The sequence below is a fragment of the Hylobates moloch genome, unplaced genomic scaffold, assembly GCF_009828535.3.
Source record: "Hylobates moloch isolate HMO894 unplaced genomic scaffold, HMol_V3 SCAFFOLD_16, whole genome shotgun sequence".
Lineage (NCBI taxonomy): Eukaryota > Metazoa > Chordata > Mammalia > Primates > Hylobatidae > Hylobates > Hylobates moloch.
In genome coordinates this window covers 74,793,618-74,811,900 of record NW_026652291.1, presented here as the reverse complement: position 1 = coordinate 74,811,900, position 18,283 = coordinate 74,793,618, and the positions used below count along the sequence as shown (strand labels likewise).

The window sequence follows — 18,283 nt, the reverse complement described above, 5'->3', positions numbered from 1 at the left end:
TTAAAGATCCCGCCTTCTCTTGGTTTTTTATGCAGACCTCTAATTACTCAGTCTTATATATTTCATTGCTTCTTCCCCTGCCCACGTCTTTTTTTAGTTGTTTTAATTTTTTAACTTCACATAGAGAAAAATTGCATTTTTTGCTTTCAATTTGTGTTTCTGTGGTATATCTTTTCCAGCTTTTTGTTGTTACCTATCTATATCACTATATTTAAAATGTGTTTCTGGTTGCCAAAATATAGTTGGCACTTTTACAAAATTCCAGTCGGACATTTTCATGATTTTCATTGTTGTATTTTGACTATTTCCATTTAATATAACTACTGGTATGGCTGGATTTTGGTCTACTATTTTATTATTTCTTTTCTGCTGGTTTCCTCCATTTCTGTTCCTCTGCTTCCCCTTCCTAGACTTATTTGGGATTCTTTTAATATTTTTTTATATTCCATTTTAGTTTATCTTCTGCCTTTTTGACTGAAGAGGTCACATTTCAGCAGAAACCTAAATGAAACAAGGGCATGAATCATACACAGATCAGGAGGAAGAATGCTGTATGCATGGGGACTTGCTCATGTAAAGGTCCTGGGGCAGCAAGAGAGCCCAGCATTTCCAAGGAATAAGAAAAGGCCAGGGTGGCATGACTAGTGGAGAGAAGAGAATGTTTGACAATGAGATCAGAGGTGAGCAGCAGTCATATCAAGTAAGGTCTTGCTTGGTCACAGTCAAGGGTTCAGATTTTATTCTAAGTGTGATGGGAAGCCATCAGAGGGTTTTGAGCAGAGGAAGAACTTGATCTACTTTATATTTTTAAGAGATTTCTCTAGCATCTGTTTAGACAATAGCATGTAGAGGGGCAACAGTGGAACCTTAAGCCAGTTGGGAAGCTACTACAGTAGTCCAGGAGAGAGATGATTCAGTTCTGAAACCTGAGTTCTGCTCTTGCCCCAGTACTTACTGGTTGAAAGGAAGATAGCAGTGGCAATTATGAGAAATGATTTAATTCAAAATATGCTTTAGTGGTAGAGCTGACTGGACTTGCTAATGGGTCAGATGTGGGGTGTGAGGAAAGAGGGGACAAGAATGACTCTCTCTAGACCATCAGCTCCTCAAAGGCTGGAACTCTGTCTCATTTATCTCCATGTATTAACGCCAGCGCCTTGCCTGAAAGACAATAGAATTCGGAATCGAGTGAGTTCTGAGTTCAGATCTTACTGTGGAAAGACCTTATTTAACCTCTTTTGACTACCAGTTTCTTTCTCTGTAAGTTACAATTATAAATTCGGCAGCATTGTTGAGGACCCGGTGTGTAGCAACTGTGCAATAGTTGTTTAGTGGTTGCTTAGTACTAAATAAATCTTTATTCAGAGGATAACATGGGCCCTGCATTTAATTCTCTAACAGCTGCAGTCCCTTGTGCCCCACCTCCATTATCTCACTCTCCCCACCTCAACACTGTTGCCCATCGTTTTCTTGCCTACTACAAACAGGGAAGTTCTTTACTTCCATCTACCTGAGGGTATACCTAGCAATACAGCTCAAAAATAGTTTTAATATATCAAAAAGCTTAAAGCTATTCAAACATTGGGATTACATTTATTCATAGTGTAAAATTCCTCAAAAGTAAATGATTATGTTGGACAGAATCTCAAAAAAATGACTCCAGAAATCGAAAAATAATCATCCTGGGAGGTGAAAAGAACAGGAGGCACTCCACTCCATAATGTTATGTTGCAGTTCCTCAGAAACAAAGAGGCAAAACTGTTATTATTTAACTATACATCTCAAATTGCTATTTAATTTTTACCTCCTGTTTCTTAATCCAAGAGTTACAAACAGACAATAAAAATAAAAAGTTAAAAATGAGAATGATGAATTTTATTTAATTATTCTTTAATGAAATACATTTTAAACTACCTGTTTCTTTTGAAAACCTTGCCTATACTTTTTTCTAGTATGATTCTGAATGCCTGTCACCACTCACTTTAAAGCCTGTTACCAGTATCCCATTCTGAGCAACTATTTCCTGCCCTGTTTGAAACAGATTTATTTTGCTGTATTTGCAAAGGAAAAAGAGGAAAATTTTGAGAAAGTTACCACTAAACAGCAGAGTACACGTTACAGGAATCATTTTATTTACTAAGTAACTTGAGTTTTGTCTGTACTCCCTTAAGAGAAGTGATGGTCTCGATCAAATTAGAAATGTTTAAAAATGTATTGGCTGTTTATCTGTAATCCAAACAAAGCAAAAATATACATTTTTTCAAAGAGTCTATTAGTCATTTCAAGTATTTTCATTGAATTCTTGCTAAAGTTGAGCTACCACTCATTAATATTGCCAGTTGATAAAATAAAATCTTGTTCACTAGTTCTCAGAAGTCAACGTGCAAAATCAAGTGGGTTACACAACAGGAAGGCTTACCTCTAGTGCAAAGCCATACTGGTCTAGTTCTACGTAGATGAGTCCACGATTAAGGAAGGTATTTAGTTTCACAGTTTCTGTAGCATCAAGAAGCAGCACAATTCCATAATCTGTTAATGCCTAAAAATAATCATTTGTAACATAGATTCAACTTTTCAGAGCCTGAATTCATTGGCTATGGACAAATGTATTTATGTCCAAACTAGGCCCAATGGTTAGTTCCTCAATTTGTTTTATAATTTATGGCCAAAATAATCATGTTAGATTTAAAGGCTACCCTTAGGTAAAAAGTATGATGGACATTGATACTTTTCAATAAGCAGTGCACACTGTGCTTGCATTTCATGTTTTACCTGTGAGTCACCCTATACATTTTCATTGCTGTACGGGCTGGAAGAGAGGGACTCTGCAGTCTGTCTCGACTCGGTAGTTCCATCAAATGACTGTTGCTGTGATTACCATTAAAAATGTAATTTCTTTTTAGTGTTGTATTGTTTTCCTTGCTGAAATCTAAGCTCTATGAGGCCAGAGCTTATCCATTTTGCTCACTGTTTTAAGCCCAGTAACAAGAATCAAGCCTGCACACAGCATGCATTCAATAAATTTGCATCCAATGAAAAAATCATGAATCAATGAAAATAGATCTTAATAAAACTAACAAATAAGCACTTGTAGGAAAGCTACCTCAAAATATTTTGATAACTATATTCATTTTTTAAAAGACACATAGTGTAATCTGAGAATCAACTCAGACCCTTCTCCATTACTTTTACCTTTTTGGGTTTTTTTTACATTCACTGACTAAACAAGATTTTACTGGTTTCTACCCTGTACCAGGTGCTAGAAGCATCCTAAACTTGGGTTGGAGCTGAATCTCTTCAATCATTTTCCTACTGAACATTCTGTCCAAAAGAGCCATATGGTCTGATCAGAAAAGGGTTAAATCTTATTATGCCTGTAGCATCTGCCAACTGAAAATGACAAAGAGCATTTTATATTTGCTCATTTGCTCTCCTCTGGTGTTTCCTAATGTTGCATGCTCAAGTGTCTTTAAAAAATGTGCAATTAAAGATCCTATAGGTAAGTTGTGGCATAATTAAAAATAAAAATTGCCAGGACTATAAAAAATAATCAGTAGTATTTGTCAAAAAAGAAAAAACCAAACCTAGAATATTAGCCACAAATTGTCTAACATTTTTCTTTTACTAAGTCACATTATGTGAAACCAGTATGATGCCTTGGAGATCCACTAAGCAGCTGAATCTGCAACACAAGAGGAAATAAAAACTGGGAAATAAGATTTCGTAAAGGTCAATGAGGGTAAGGGGTAGGGATGGGAGCACACAGGTTTTGACTAAGAGGAGGGCTTAGGGCCTTGGCCTCTCCTGGATTTGTGCCATGCCTCTGTTATCATTACTAGCTCCTCGATTTGGAGAAAATTACTTAACACTAAGCCTTAGCTTCCTCATCTGCAAAATTGGGGTGTTAAAAATTAATCATATTGTTGTAAGGATCTACTTAAAAATATTTTGATTGTATGTCAGTGAAGCATTTAGCTTAGTTCCTGTCATACAATAAGCCCTAAATAAGTGGTAACTGTTCAGTATTTTTATTAATATAAAGTGTTAGAACCAGAATTCATCTTTCCTTAGTTTTTATGAAACTATATCTTTGGAGAATGCCTAAGTGCATTTTCTGCAGAAAGTTACTTCCTTTTTCTCAGGCTACGGATGGCAGGAATGCTGAGAAACAGGTGGAGGGAGACAGCAAGGGAGGAGGACACACTGCTTAATGACACCCAGTCCACATGCTGGAGGTCAGACGGTTTTACAAAGCCACCTAAACACTGTTAAGCCAGAAGCAAACAAATTTGTGGACACCAATACAGGTCACTAACTCTCTCTGTGAGACTCGGATGGGTTTTCGAACCTCTCCCTACTTCCATTTCCTCATCTGTAAAGTGAGCAGATTGGATGAAATGCTTCAGAGCCCTGGCAGCTCTGAAATCACCAATATTTTATTATCATAATTCAGTTTTACTTGATTTAGGTAGTTTTGCATTTTCTTAATTAACAGGGCACTGGCTATTTTGCATATCTGAGATAACAAAACAAAGGGTGTTCCCTCCTCGCCCCAGCCCATTGTTTTCCTATTCAGGGTTACCTTTCTGGCAGGAATGGGGTTAGGGAGGGAATCCTCAAAGGCCCCTGTTGTGCAGGTCACTCTAATAAATGATCTTTCAGTCAGCTCCTAGCATCTTAACAATCCCCTTGTTAAAAATTAGCTATTCATTTATCAACATTTCTGGAGGAAACCTGATAATCTGGTTACCAGGAATTTTACATCCTCTTAGGTAGAGACAATGTTTCTCAACTTCCCTTCTAAAGCTTGTACATTTCTAAATTACTAAATGTTTTAAACAGATTTCTAAAGCTTGTACATTTCTAAATTACTAAATGTTTTAAACAGATTCCACTGTCCACGTTTCACAGAATGGAAAGTGTGTGAACACAGAACAGCGAGAAGGTGACCTAGACTTTTAAAAGAATGCGTCATTTACTATGGACATGGGCAGGAATAAGGAGAGGGAGACAAGTAACAGAGAAAGGATGGGAGACTATACTGAAAGACCACAAGACTAGCTGCTCCCCGGTGAGGAATCCTTACTGAAAAGGGACCAAACCGACAAGAGAGGAGAGAGTAGGTAAAATTACAAAATATAAACAAGAGTTTGCACAGGTAGACGCTGGATCAAGACAAATGGAAAAAAAGGTTTGCTGCAGCCCCCAGGCCTTCAAAATATGGGCCAAACCTGGTCACTGGTCCCTGGAGCTGAAAACCATCACTCCATCCTCCCTGCTACATGTGTGGTCTGAGGACCAAACAAAAGAATGCCTACACAAACTGCTCTAGCTAACATTAAAATTTTGAAGCCACAATATTGCTAGTGATTGCTACTGCTTTAAAAATTCTGCACTTTGGGAGGCCGAGGCAGGCGGATCACGAGGTCAGGAGATTGAGACCATTCTGGCTAACATGGTGAAACCCTGTCTCTACTAAAAATACAAAAAGATAGCAGGGCGTGGTGGGGGGTGCCTGTAGTCCCAGCTACTCAGGAGGCTGAGGCAGGAGAATGGCGTGAACCTGGGAGGCCGAGATCACGCCACTGCACTCCAGCCTGGGCAACAAAGCGAGACTCCATCTCAAAAAAAAAAAAAAAAAAATTCTGCATATGGTAGAAACATTTATTCAAACGACAATTATGTAATGCATTTAATTTATAAATCCCTTTAAATGCTTCTACAAGCATTATCAACTTAATTTTTCATTTGACTTCTTTCAGAAATTATGTAAGAAAATTTGGTGAGCACCAACAAAGACATTAAATATTCTTTGAAACGGTTCTTTGGTTTCTTAAGTTTTATATGTGTGTATTTCCCAGCAATTCCTTTTGAAAATTCTAGCAGAAGTAATAAGAAAATACTTTATAAATGCCTTAAATGAGTTTACAAATGCTTTAACGTATTGTTTATTAAATGTTTATTGATTGAAATCAACAAGCTATTAAATGCATGTTATTTATTAAACACTTTAAACACATTGTTTACTAAAATGGTCATCTTACCATTTGAAGTTCCCTTATCTTGGTGTAACATAACGCTCTGTTATAAAATGCTATATAATTGTTTTTGTCCATGCTGATAGCTGTAGTTAAATCTGTAATTGCTAGCTTATAAGTCTAAAAAGAGAAAAGTAATTATGTGAGAAAGGAAAATCATAATGGACTGAAATTTAATCACAGAATAAATTCTTGTTTCTATCAGAGTTTTTGAAACACTCATTTAACCATTCTTTGTATCATCTGTGAAAATTAAGACATTGAAGCTAATCTTTCACAGAGTTAATTAAGAAAATCTCCTGGTAGAAGTTATCATTATAGTTTCTCTTACCTGCAAACAAAATTAAACATATCAACAACTTTAATTTAGGCAAGTATCTTATTACCAATGTTGGTATATGGCAAGGTGAAAATCATACTTCTAGATAAAATAAAATAAAGCCACCCATATTAATGCAGCAAACATTCACCAGTGCTTGCTTGCTTCTGTCACTCTGACTGTCATATCACATAATCGTCATGTTTTCTACCCACGTTCTCTTTTGCTTCCTCTTTGATTCTTCTCTGATACCTTATATCATCCACTTCTACAGATAGTAATTTTTATAGTAATAACACATAATGCAAGGTCTTACCTTTGCTTTAAGGTATTATTTGCAAAATATTTCATATAAAATAGCTACAAAAAAAGACCAGAAAAGTAGAGAGAAATAAAGTATTCAGTGCAGTATCACATATCAATGGTGCCACTCACACGTTTTAACCCAGTAACTTCTGTTTAAGAACCAATCATAAACCCAAGCAGCAATTTTGTTCTCAGTTGTATATAACTATATTACTTTAAATAGTACAATAGTAAAAATTTTAAAAACAATCAAAAAGTTCAACAATAAAGCAATTTAAAATAAATTATGGTGGAATATTATGCAGTCAGCAAAATATTATCTTCAAAGATTAAGTGTAAAAAGCAGGGCACCACACAAGTTATATAAGTAGCAGAGTCCAAATTTTGGAAAATATGTATCATATATTATGGGGAAAATAAAAGATTGAATACAAATATGCCAAATGCACCCAGGAATTACCATTGATGGTGAGATAATAATCCTTTATTCCCTTCCTTATTTTCCCAAATTGTCTACAATGAATATATGCTACATTCTTAATAAAAATAAATAACAAATGTTATTTAAAATGTAAATGTCAAAAATAAATACCATTATTTTGTGAAAAAAATATGAATTGGGAAAGTGTAAAGTTTTCTATGTAGTTCTGCCTTTCATATCATAGTGATTCCCAACCACAAAGAAAAAAAGTAAGTGAGTCCCCTGCCTAGCATAAGACAATCTGCCCACCCAAAAATTTCAGTAAACCAGGCAGGAAATGGCCCTACCTTGTTGTAGTATTTCAGAACTCCTCTGTAGAGACAGGCACGTATGCTTTCAGGGTAAATTTCAATAGCCTTGTTACAATTCAAGATTGCTTTGGAATACCTGCCTTTTAAACCGTAGAATGCCGCTCGGCTTAAATATGCCTATTCAGAGAGAGAGAGAGAGTGAAAGCAGGAATGGATGCTTTAGTAAAAGCACCAATTCTACCAAAATATATGATACCTGGAACAAATCTATGCCTCCCAAAAAGGGTATTAAAATATAGTCTTTTAAAAATTTTTCTTTTATTAGCAAAAAATTTCAAAGGATACAGAATAATTCAAAGAATGATAAATACCTATCACCTGGAGTTAATAATTATTAACATTTTGCCATATTTATCTATTTTTTTCTGCACTATTGGAAAAAAAGTTGTAGATATGGTAATACTTTACCCCAAGTCCTCCAGTATGCATCTCCTGTGAAAAAAAGACATTCTCCTACATAACCACACTGCCATTATATATCCAAGATAATTTATAGAAATTTCCTAAAATAATTTAATATTTAGACCAGATTCAAATTTCACAGATTCCTAAAATCAAGATGCAATCAAGCTTCACCTATTGAATTTTGTGTTGCCTGTATAGTCTATTAAAAGGCAGGAATCTATGTAACATCAAAACAAAAAGTAAGTAAAATTAATGAGTATATAAACTTTAAATTATTAATAGCCACATTAATATTTACATATATCACATTCACAGATACGTTTATATATATCATAATATCACTGATGGAAATAGTACTTTTAGTTTAAGGAGAAATACAGCTATTTGGATTATCAAAATACAGTAAAGTGAAAAGTAGGTATAAGAAACTGATTGTTGGTAATTAATAACAATGGCGTATAAAAGATTTAATAGTTGTACCAAAATTAACACTTTCTAACTCACTAAAAACATCTGTTTAAATACCTGGTAATGTTTTGGATTGAGGGTAATTGCACGATTAAAATCCAGAATCGAGCTATCCTTGTGGAGTTTCACTTTACAAAGCCCTCGCTGATAAAAGCTTTCTGCAAAATCTGGATTTGCTTTCACAGCTTTTGTAAAAGAATCAAAAGCCTACAGGAGCATATTGTCAAAATGCAAACGATTTAGTGATATATTGTTTTAAAATGTTAATGAATTACAGTATATAACTATTGTTGAAAAGTTTCACTCTATTTTTGGATTATTTTAAACACATTTCTCCTAATGGACCTCATGGAACAAACGAAACTAATATTTAGAAACGAGTAGGGTTGATTATTATAATTAAAGGCAGACTAAGGTCTACATAATCCATATTGTTAGATTACAATATTTCAGGTGGTATAATTTTAATTATTCTTCAGATTTCACTTCTTCAAAGAAATCACAACCAGCACATTTATTTTTCATTAGGATCCAGCAAATGCATCATTATAAAACTTCAGAACACGCCAGGCACGGTGGCTCATTCCTGTAATCCCAGCACTTTGGGAGGCCAAGGCAGGCGGATCATGAGGTGAAAAGATGAAGACCATCCTGGCCAACATGATGAAACTCCATCTCTACTAAAAACTACAAAAATTAGCCAGGTGTGGTGGCGTGAGCCTGTAATCCCAGCTACGTGGGAGGCTGAGGCAGGAGAATCACTTGAACCTGGGAGGCAGAGGTTGCAGTGAGCCGAGATCGTGCCACTGCACTCCAGCCTGGCAACAGAGCAAGACTCCATCTCAAAAAACAACAACAACAACAACAACAACAACAACAAAAAAAAAACACTTCAGAACAATAGAACTCTAAAATTTTTCCCCACATTTTAAAGCAAAGCTGAGTTTGCTCTAGTTGTTCAAAAGGGCTAAAAACATGTAAAATATTTGTAATTTGTCTCATATTTACTTGCATTTCTTAATAGAACAACTAATCAAGTGCACCTCTTTTTTTGTTTATACCAATACCAGTTTAAAACACTGTCCACCCCATGAATTAGAATGATGTGTGTGTGTTTGTGTGTCTGTGTGTGTGTGTGTGTGTGTGTGTGTGTGTGTCTTGAGATAGAGTTGTAGAATATCCAACATTAGCCATTGGATAGTATCAATTATTTTACATATTTGTCATATCAGTGACAAGATTGAAGTAAAGAATTGCCTAAAATCACCAAAGACTGGATAAATATGTAATAATTGAATCAACGGTTTTTTAGTGAATCAACTGTTTTTCAGTGAATCTGGCCATCTTAACAACCAGTTTCAATCTGATTTGAATTGTTCAGTGATCAATAAGAAAAGCCAGAATGCCCTCATCTTTTCCATTTATTCTACATTATGTTAAAGCACTTAAAGTACTTAAAATTTAATAAGTGAATTCATACTAATGTGATAAAATTATTTTATTGTAATAATTTCCTGCAGTTAGATTTATTGTTCTGGTGGGAAACACACATTAATCTTTAGAATATTGTTGACAAACAAGCATCAAATAAAACATGTTGATTAAATAAAACAACGTCCTAGGTGTTGCAGGGTGCAGACTGACTATAATGAGCGAAGATTCATAAGCAGCTTTGGACCAGTTGCCCACTGTATAGGTGGCCTTCAGAAACAGAATTGCATACAAGCAACCAGTCTAAAATCACAAATAATCTATATTCCTAAATACACGAAATACCATTTGCAAATTGCCTTCCTCCATGTAACAAAGACCCAAGTTATACAGACAGTCTGCTGAAATTGCTGTGGCATTTGGTCCTTTATCAGAATGAGAAACGGCATCCAAAGCCTTCTTAAGCGTTTTCACAGCTTCCTATAATGATAAAAAAGCAGGGAGGGGGCAAGAAATGTTTCTTTCCACTATTGATTTAACATTACAGCCTTATATGTTAAAAGGAGCACAGAGCACACACCTCTACTTTTACTTTATCTGGGGACAAACAGACCTGGTGAAGTTACAGGTCTTGTCAGTACACTACAAGAAGAGAACCCAGTTCAGAAGTCTTACCCTGATGAGTCCCACCCAGCTGCCTATCCTACAAGCCAGTACTTAGGCAGGCTTAGGGACATGGATTTTTGGAACTAAAATTTCTAAATTCTAAAGGCTATACTCAAGCTTAACTCAGGCTTAAATTTATGAACAAGTTTATTGACAATTTCCTAATAATTTCTCTGAATGGAATACTGGGAAGCTACTAGGTAGTAAAAGATCTCCACTGATAATACCTGACATAATTTTAATCAATTTTTATTGCGTCCTGCTGTCCTCCTAATAGGGTTTTATTGGCACCAAAAAGAATAAACTACCTCCAAAACTCACCCATTTATTTATTCAAAGGAGTCAAAACTCTCATTAACGAAAAAGTTCAAAACTCTCATTAATGAAAAAGTTCAAAATAGTCAAAAGTTTCATTAATGAAAAAGTCTCATTAAATGAAAAAAGTCAAAAGTCTCATTAATGAAAAAGATAGAAAGTCCATTTAATACTTAACTACTCATTGTATATCTGTATACAGAAAGACAAATACTTGTTACTGGTTATACCATCTTCTTAATTGTATTAAATTGCTAAAGAAACAATGAGGTTTCACTTGGATATGCTAAGTGTCCTTTATGGCTTCTACTGAGTATTAGCTCTATATGTTTGCAAGCCACCCAACATCCCTCCTTCTGTCCTCACTCTCAGCACATGACCTTGCCTAGAAAAAGTGGATTACTGTCTCAATTTCCCCCCTTTCTACTTTTCAATGAGTCTATGTCTTCATTCACTTTCACCTTTTTCTCTCCTGTCTTTCAGTTGCTTTCTTTCTCATTGCTTGCAGAGCTAACTCCTCAAAAGCTGTCCTTGACCCCATCTCCTCCTGCCTCACCTGAGCAGCCTGTTACTTCCTTCCTCCTTTGGATTTCTGCCCCTTCACTGACTCCTTGAGCCCATAAAAACTTGTCTACTCAAGCCTTCCATTCCATTTAAATTAAAATGAACATATCTTCACTTCCTCCTGCTTCCTCCATCTCTCTCTCTTTCACTACTCTACAGTGTCATCTGAGGGACATCTGCAGGGGCTTGCAGATAAGTCATCTTTATAGTCTGCAGAAAGTACTGCGGCTGCTGTGTGGATAAAAGCTTGGAAGAGTACAACAATGCAGCTCTATAATTCAAAAGAATTTTTTAAACTATATGCTCCAAACCAGGATAATAACCATAGAAATAAAGAAAGAAAGTGGATTTGAGAAATATCTAGAAAGTAGAACCAAGAAAACATCACTATTGATTGGGTGGAAGAGGGTAGCTGATGGTGACATCAGGTATCCAGCTAGAGTCACAGACAGGCTGGCAGGAGGAGATTAAAGCAAATATAAAAAAGCAGTCCTCAAAGAATACAGAGACCAAAATCTCCAAATGTGAACAAAAAAAGTAGACATGATCCATACTGAGTAATGATCACAGAATCTGCAATAAGAAAGTCAATGAAGGCTGGGCACAGTGACTCACACCTGTAATCCCAGCACTTTGGGAGGCAGAGGCAAGTGGATTGCCTAAGGTCAGGAGTTCAAGACCAGCCTGACTAACATGGTGAAACCCCATCTCTACTAAAAATACAAAAATTAGCTGGGCATAGTGGTAAGTGCCTATAATCCCAGCTAATCAGGAGGCTGAGGCAGGAGAATTGCTTGAATCCAGGAGGCAGAGGTTGTAGTGAGCTGAGATTGTGCCACTGCACTCCAGCCTGTGTGACTGAGCAAGACTCCATCTCAAAAAAAAAAGAAAAAAAAGAAAGTCAATGAAGCTAGCAAGAGTGCTTGATTCCAAACCAGAGGTGCATTCGTTTTTCTATCGCTACAGGTCAAATTACCACACATTTAGCAAATGATAATAACATGCATTTATCATCTCACAGTTTCCACAGGTCAGGAGATTGGGCATGGCTTAACTGGGTCCTCTGCTCCGGGTCCTACAAAGCTGCTATCAATGTGTCAGTTGAGCTACATTGTCCTCTGGAAAGTTGGCTGGGAGAACTAGCTTCCAAGCTCATTCATGTTGTTGTCAGACTTCATTTCCTTGAGACTCCAGGACTGACAGCCCCAGTTTCTTTTTTTTTTTTTACTTTTAAGTACCAGGGTACATATGCCAGATACACAGGTTTGTTACATAGGTAAACGCATGCCATGGTGGTTTGCTGCACCTATCAACCCACCACCTAAGTATTAAGCCCAGCATGTATTAGCTGTTTTTCCTAATGCTCTGTCTTCCCTCACCCTTTTTCCTACAAGTGTGTGTTGTTCCCCTCCCTGTGTCCATGTGTTCTCATTGTTCATCTCCCACTTATAACACGCAGGGTTTGGTTTTCTGTTCCTGCATTAGTTTGCTGAGGATAATGGCTTCCAGCTCCATCCATGTCCCTGCAAAGGACATGACCTCATTACTTTTTATGCTGCATAGTATTCCATGGTGTGTATGTACCGCATTTTCTTTATCCACTATGTTGATGGGCATTTGAGTTGATTCCATATCTTTGCTATTGTGAATAGTGCCGCAATGAACATACACATGCATGTATCTTTCTAACAAAATGATTTATATTCTTTGGGATGTATACCCAGTAATGATATTGCTGGGTCAAATGGCATTTCTGCCTCTAGGTCTTTGAGGAATCGCCAAACCGTCTTACACAATGCTTGAAAAGTATAAAAGTGTTCCTATTTCTCTGCAACCCCACCAGCATCTGTTGTTTCTTTACTTTTTAATAATCACCATTCTGACTGGTGTGATGCAAATAAAAACCACGATGAGATACCAGCTTGCTGGCTGTTGGCTGCACTCAAGTCCCAGCTGCCCACAGTTCCTCACCACATCACTCTCTCCATAAGAAGTCACAACAAGGCCAGCAGGAGAACCTCTCTCTCTTTACTCTGCTAAGAAGGAGGTCTTATATACTGCAACATAATTGAGGGAGCGACACCCCACCAATTTTGCCGTATTCTATTGGTTGGAAGCAAGTCACAGGTCCTGCACACACGCAAGGAAGGGGAGGAGATAACATAGGGTATGAGTAAGAATAATCTTAGAGTGTGTCTACTAGATGACTCTAATGATCTGGCCCCCAGTAATTCAACATTCTTGCCACATGCAAAATATATTCCTCCATTCCAAGGTCCCCCAAAGTCTCAGCTCATTATTGCATCAGCTCAACACCTAAAATTTCATCATTTAAAGCAGGTCCAAGTCTGGATGAGGCATTTAAGTAAAATCCACCGGCTCCCACTCTTGGGACACAATTCCTCTCCATCTGTGGACTTGTGAAATTAAAGAGACAAGTTATCTGTCCCCAGAACACCCAACATACAATGGTGAGACAGGCATAGAATAATATCCACAGATATTCTGGTTTAAAAAGGGGAAAATGGAAGATTAAAATGAGCCACTGGTCCATGGCAATTCTGAAATACATTTGGGCAAATGTTCAGTCTCTTGATTAGGTTTCAAAACATTTATGGCCCTTAGTGGCATCCTGTGGGTTCTTAGTCTTGCCTTCTGAGTCCTTTTTCCTTTTTTATAAAAGGTTGTACATGTTTGCAGCTGAGTTGTTTTATTAACCTACTTCCTGCCAGAATGATTTTGAGGTCTGACAGCCTTCTTTCGTTTTGTACTCTCTCTGTCTGAGTCCAAATTGTCAGTGTTTATAAATAAATAATTCTCCTAAAAACTTTGGGGATCTTCCACAGATTTCACAGGGATTCACTTCATTAGACAAAAGCCACATCCACGAATTTTTTCAAGAAAATTCCTTGTCTACTTTGACCTCCTGCTGAGATGCCTGAGGGACAATGCCCTTAAGCTTCTGGAGATCCTCTGGTTTGGTTAAGAAGATTTGTAAGGCATGTCCTCAATCTCTTGAAAGGAAAGAGAACTAGTGTGACTGAATACTCTGCCCTCATGATCCTACTAAGATCTTAGCAAAGTGTTACCCAGCCACACCTTGTCCTTTTCTCTTGACAGTGAATTTTGTCCTCTTTTGCCATCTGGAGAAGTTGAAAATTTTCCTCATAAGTCAGTCCTGGTTGACTTTGTTTAACAGTTCTTAACTTATCTCTCCTTTCTCACACTTTTCTATTAGAAGCAAAAAGGAAGCTGGCAGCACTGTCAACGCCTTGCTTGGAAATTATCTTAGCTGTATATCCAGGCTCCTGAGTCATTAGTTCTGCTTTCCATACAACTATATGAGAAAATTTTACTAGGCTTTGAACCACTAAATAAAAATAATAACTGTTGCTCATTTGCTTCAGAGTCCTCAATGCTAGTGTGTTTAAAAACCAGGTATCTACTAAGAGTCTGTTTGAGGTGATTGAAGCTTTTTCTGTCATGTTCCTCAAAATTCTTTCAGCCTCTGCCCACTGCTTTGTTCTAAAGCTGCTCCTACATTTGTAGGTATTTGTTACAGCAACACTCCATCTATATTACTTTCTTATTGCTGCAAAAAATAAAAAATACCACAAACTTAACGCTTTAAAACAACACACATTTCTTATCTCACAGGAGATAGTTTAGAATATTGTTGACAAGCAGGGGCAAGGGGCCAGGAGCATGGGCATAGCTTAGCTGAGTCCTCTGCTTAGGGTTTCCCAGGCTTCAGTCAAGGTGTCAACTGTGCTACATTCTCATCTGAAAACTTCTTTTCTCTTCTTCTTTTAAGCTCATTCTGACTGTTGGTGGTTTCATTTCACTATGGCTGCCTGACTGAGGGCCCAGGCTTCTTACTGGCTATTGGCTGAAGATTGTCCTGAGGTCCTCCAGGCCACAGCAGTTCCCTACCATGATACCCTCTCCATAAGCAGTTCATAGTATAATTCTTCACTTTTTTAAGGCCACGAAGGGAATTTCTCTCTCCAGTCTACTACATAACCTAATATAATCATGGGAGTGACATCCCATCATCTTTCCCATACTCTGTTAGTTAGAAGTGAGTCATAGGTTCCACTCACACTCAAGGTCACACAAGGGCATAACTTGTTGAGGGTCACCTTATCATGTGTCCATCACAAGAGGAAAGAAGCCAGATTGTGGTAAGCAGCAGAATGAGTGGAAAGTGGGGAAATGAAGATAAGGACTATAAATAATTTTCCAAGATTTGGTTGTGCCAGAGTAAAGAGAAAAAAGCCAATAATTGGTGAGGTCAAGAGAGCAAAAATAAAGTTTTTTTAGTTTTTATACTAAAGGTAGTTTCTCATGATTAAATGCTTATGGAATGAAGCCTATAAAAAGTCTTAAAATGCCCAGAGAGAAAAAATAGGAATAATAATGGCTAATGTTTATTAAATGTGTGCCATGTACTAGATATTAAAGCATTAAATAATCTTTCAAAGAAGATACCCTTACAATCTTTAGACAAACTCATTCACTAAATAGAAAAGAAGAAATACTCTCCAAATAATCCTATGAGATCAATACTCAAATCCCACAAAACCAATCTCACTCATAAATACAGACACAAAGATCCTCACAAGCAACTCAAATTTAGCAATGTCTACAAAAAGATTATATATTCTGATCAAGTTGGTTTAACCCAGGAATGCATGGTTGGTCTAACACTAAATAATGTCATAGATTACTTAATTTCATATGTGACATATAATCTGCTACATTAACATATTGAAGGATAAAAACATAATAATCATTTCAATACCTGATGAAAAATAATTTGATAAAATTCAAAATTGAAATAGAAAGATTATTTAATCTTTATTTTGTTTAAATTATCTACAAAAATCAATCCCAAACTTCATTCTTAGTGGGGTAAACTTCCTTTAAAATTTGGAAGAAAATAAGGGTGTCTTTGTCACTACTTTTAGTCAGTATTGTCTTGGAGTTTCTAGCCAGCACAGTTAGACAAGAATAAGAAACAGAATACATAAAAAGAAAGTAAAAAATAAAACTATTATTATTTATAGATGACATATTTTCCTAGTTGTGAACCCAAAAGAACAGAGTTAAACATTTTAAGAAATAATAAGCAAGTTCAGCAAGGTGGTCAGCTAGTAGATAAGTATTCAAAAATCAGTTTCATTTCTATAAACCATCAACAAACAGAAGTTTTTTTTAAAAGATACCCTTTATAACCGTAGCAAAAACTATGAAAAAAAACTGGAAAACTAGGAAACTATTAGCAATGGATATGTAAAATCTATTCAAAAGAAAAAGTGAAATAAATGGGGCGATACATCATTCTGATCATAAACTAAAGAATTCAATATCATAAAGATGTCGATTCTCCCTAAAATTATCTAAAGATTCAAAATCTCAAGAGAGTTTTTAATGGACCTTGGGCAAGCTAAATTTAACATGTATATGGCAGAGTAAATGCTGAAGAGTAACCAGGAGTTTCCTAAAAAAGAATATGGTGTGGGGACTTGCTCCACCAGATATCAATAATTTCAACGAGGTTATAGCAATTAAGACATTGTACTACTGGGCCATTAATAGAAAAATTGACCAAAGGAACAGAACAGAGAACCTAAAATAGCACATGATCCACACATATGTGAAAACTTGTAATAAGATAGATGTAGCACTGCAGATTTTTGGGTTAAGAAGAACATTTCAGTAAAGGATACTGAAACATTTAAATACCCATATGGAGAAAACTGAAATTTTATCACTCTCTCATGCTAAAAAAGAATAATCTTAAGATAGAGTAGGGTCTTAAATGGAAAAAGGAAAACTTAAACTTTCCAAAGAAAATAGGGAAGAATATCTTGACCTTGGAGTAGAAAAGGGCTTCTTAAACAAGATATTTTCAAGATGCCCTCATAACAAATTTTAAAATAGACATATTCAACTACATTAAACTTTAGAAGTTTTGCCCATCAGAAGACACCATAGAGAAAAAAGACAAGGCACAAACTGTAAGAAGATACTCAGCACACAATCGAGCATTAGTATACAGAATTTATATCTTAAATGCCTAAAATCAGTAAGAACAAGAGAAATGAAAAATGTGTATAGCAAATTGATAGAACAGGAAATATGAGTGGCTGATAAACATAAAAAGATTCTCAACCTGATGCTCAAACTGAGAAGTGTGAATTAAGCCCACAAGACATCATTTTTTATCTACCAAACTGGCAAAAATAAAGGCTAACAATATCAATTATTGAAAAAGATGCAGATCAACAGGAACAGGAATACACCTACACTTCAGGTAGGAGAATAAATTGGTACCACCCTATGAAACTACGCGTCATTTCCTTGAAAGTTAAACATTCACATTCTCTACATACCACCAATTGCACTCCTTGAAATATATCCTGGAAAACTATTCCACATGCTGACTGAACACATGAAAAAGAATATTTAGGGCAGCCCTATTCTTAAGAGGGGGCAAAAAAGAGAGAGAAAATAACCCAAATGTTAATTCACAGAAAAATAAATAAATAGTATGACTTAATTTTGTGAAAAATATTTAAAGTGGTACACTAAGCACAATATATACACTTCATTAATAGGTTTAGTAAACATTACTCAGAGGACTTTTCACCTTGGTTCTCTTGGCCTTCATTTGAACTTTTGCTAATAGAGCACACGTGGTCATCTCAGCTCCATTCCAGCTGATTCCGTCCAAGACCTCAATGGCCTTGTCATGGTTTTCACAAAATGAATAAATGAGGGCTTGCTGCATAGGACCCAACTCAGTGAGACCTAAAAGGGAAGGAAAGTTTATCAATATCTTTGCCAAGTATCAAGGATTTTGAATATAATTATTCTAAGGGAGTAATTCAATAATTTGTCTTTATAATATGAATTAACAAATCAATAAATTATAAAATTAACAAATTACACTAAGATCTATTTACTACCAGTA

The 18,283-nt window shown here is 36.1% G+C and overlaps 1 protein-coding gene across 7 annotated transcripts in view; it reads right to left on the bottom strand.

Moving 5' to 3' along the window:
• Positions 1–18,283, bottom strand: part of TTC6 (tetratricopeptide repeat domain 6) — a 246,741-nt gene that overhangs the window by 27,736 nt on the left and 200,722 nt on the right. For all 7 annotated transcript variants that reach the window (XM_058429880.1, XM_058429881.1, XM_058429882.1 and 4 more), the window contains 6 exons: positions 17,960–18,120; positions 10,105–10,239; positions 8,386–8,535; positions 7,432–7,572; positions 6,045–6,158; positions 2,420–2,539 (listed from right to left, as the gene is read on the bottom strand). In XM_058429880.1, coding sequence (XP_058285863.1) covers positions 2,420–2,539; positions 6,045–6,158; positions 7,432–7,572; positions 8,386–8,535; positions 10,105–10,239; positions 17,960–18,120 — 821 coding nt within the window. The remainder of the gene's footprint in view (positions 1–2,419; positions 2,540–6,044; positions 6,159–7,431; positions 7,573–8,385; positions 8,536–10,104; positions 10,240–17,959; positions 18,121–18,283) is intronic.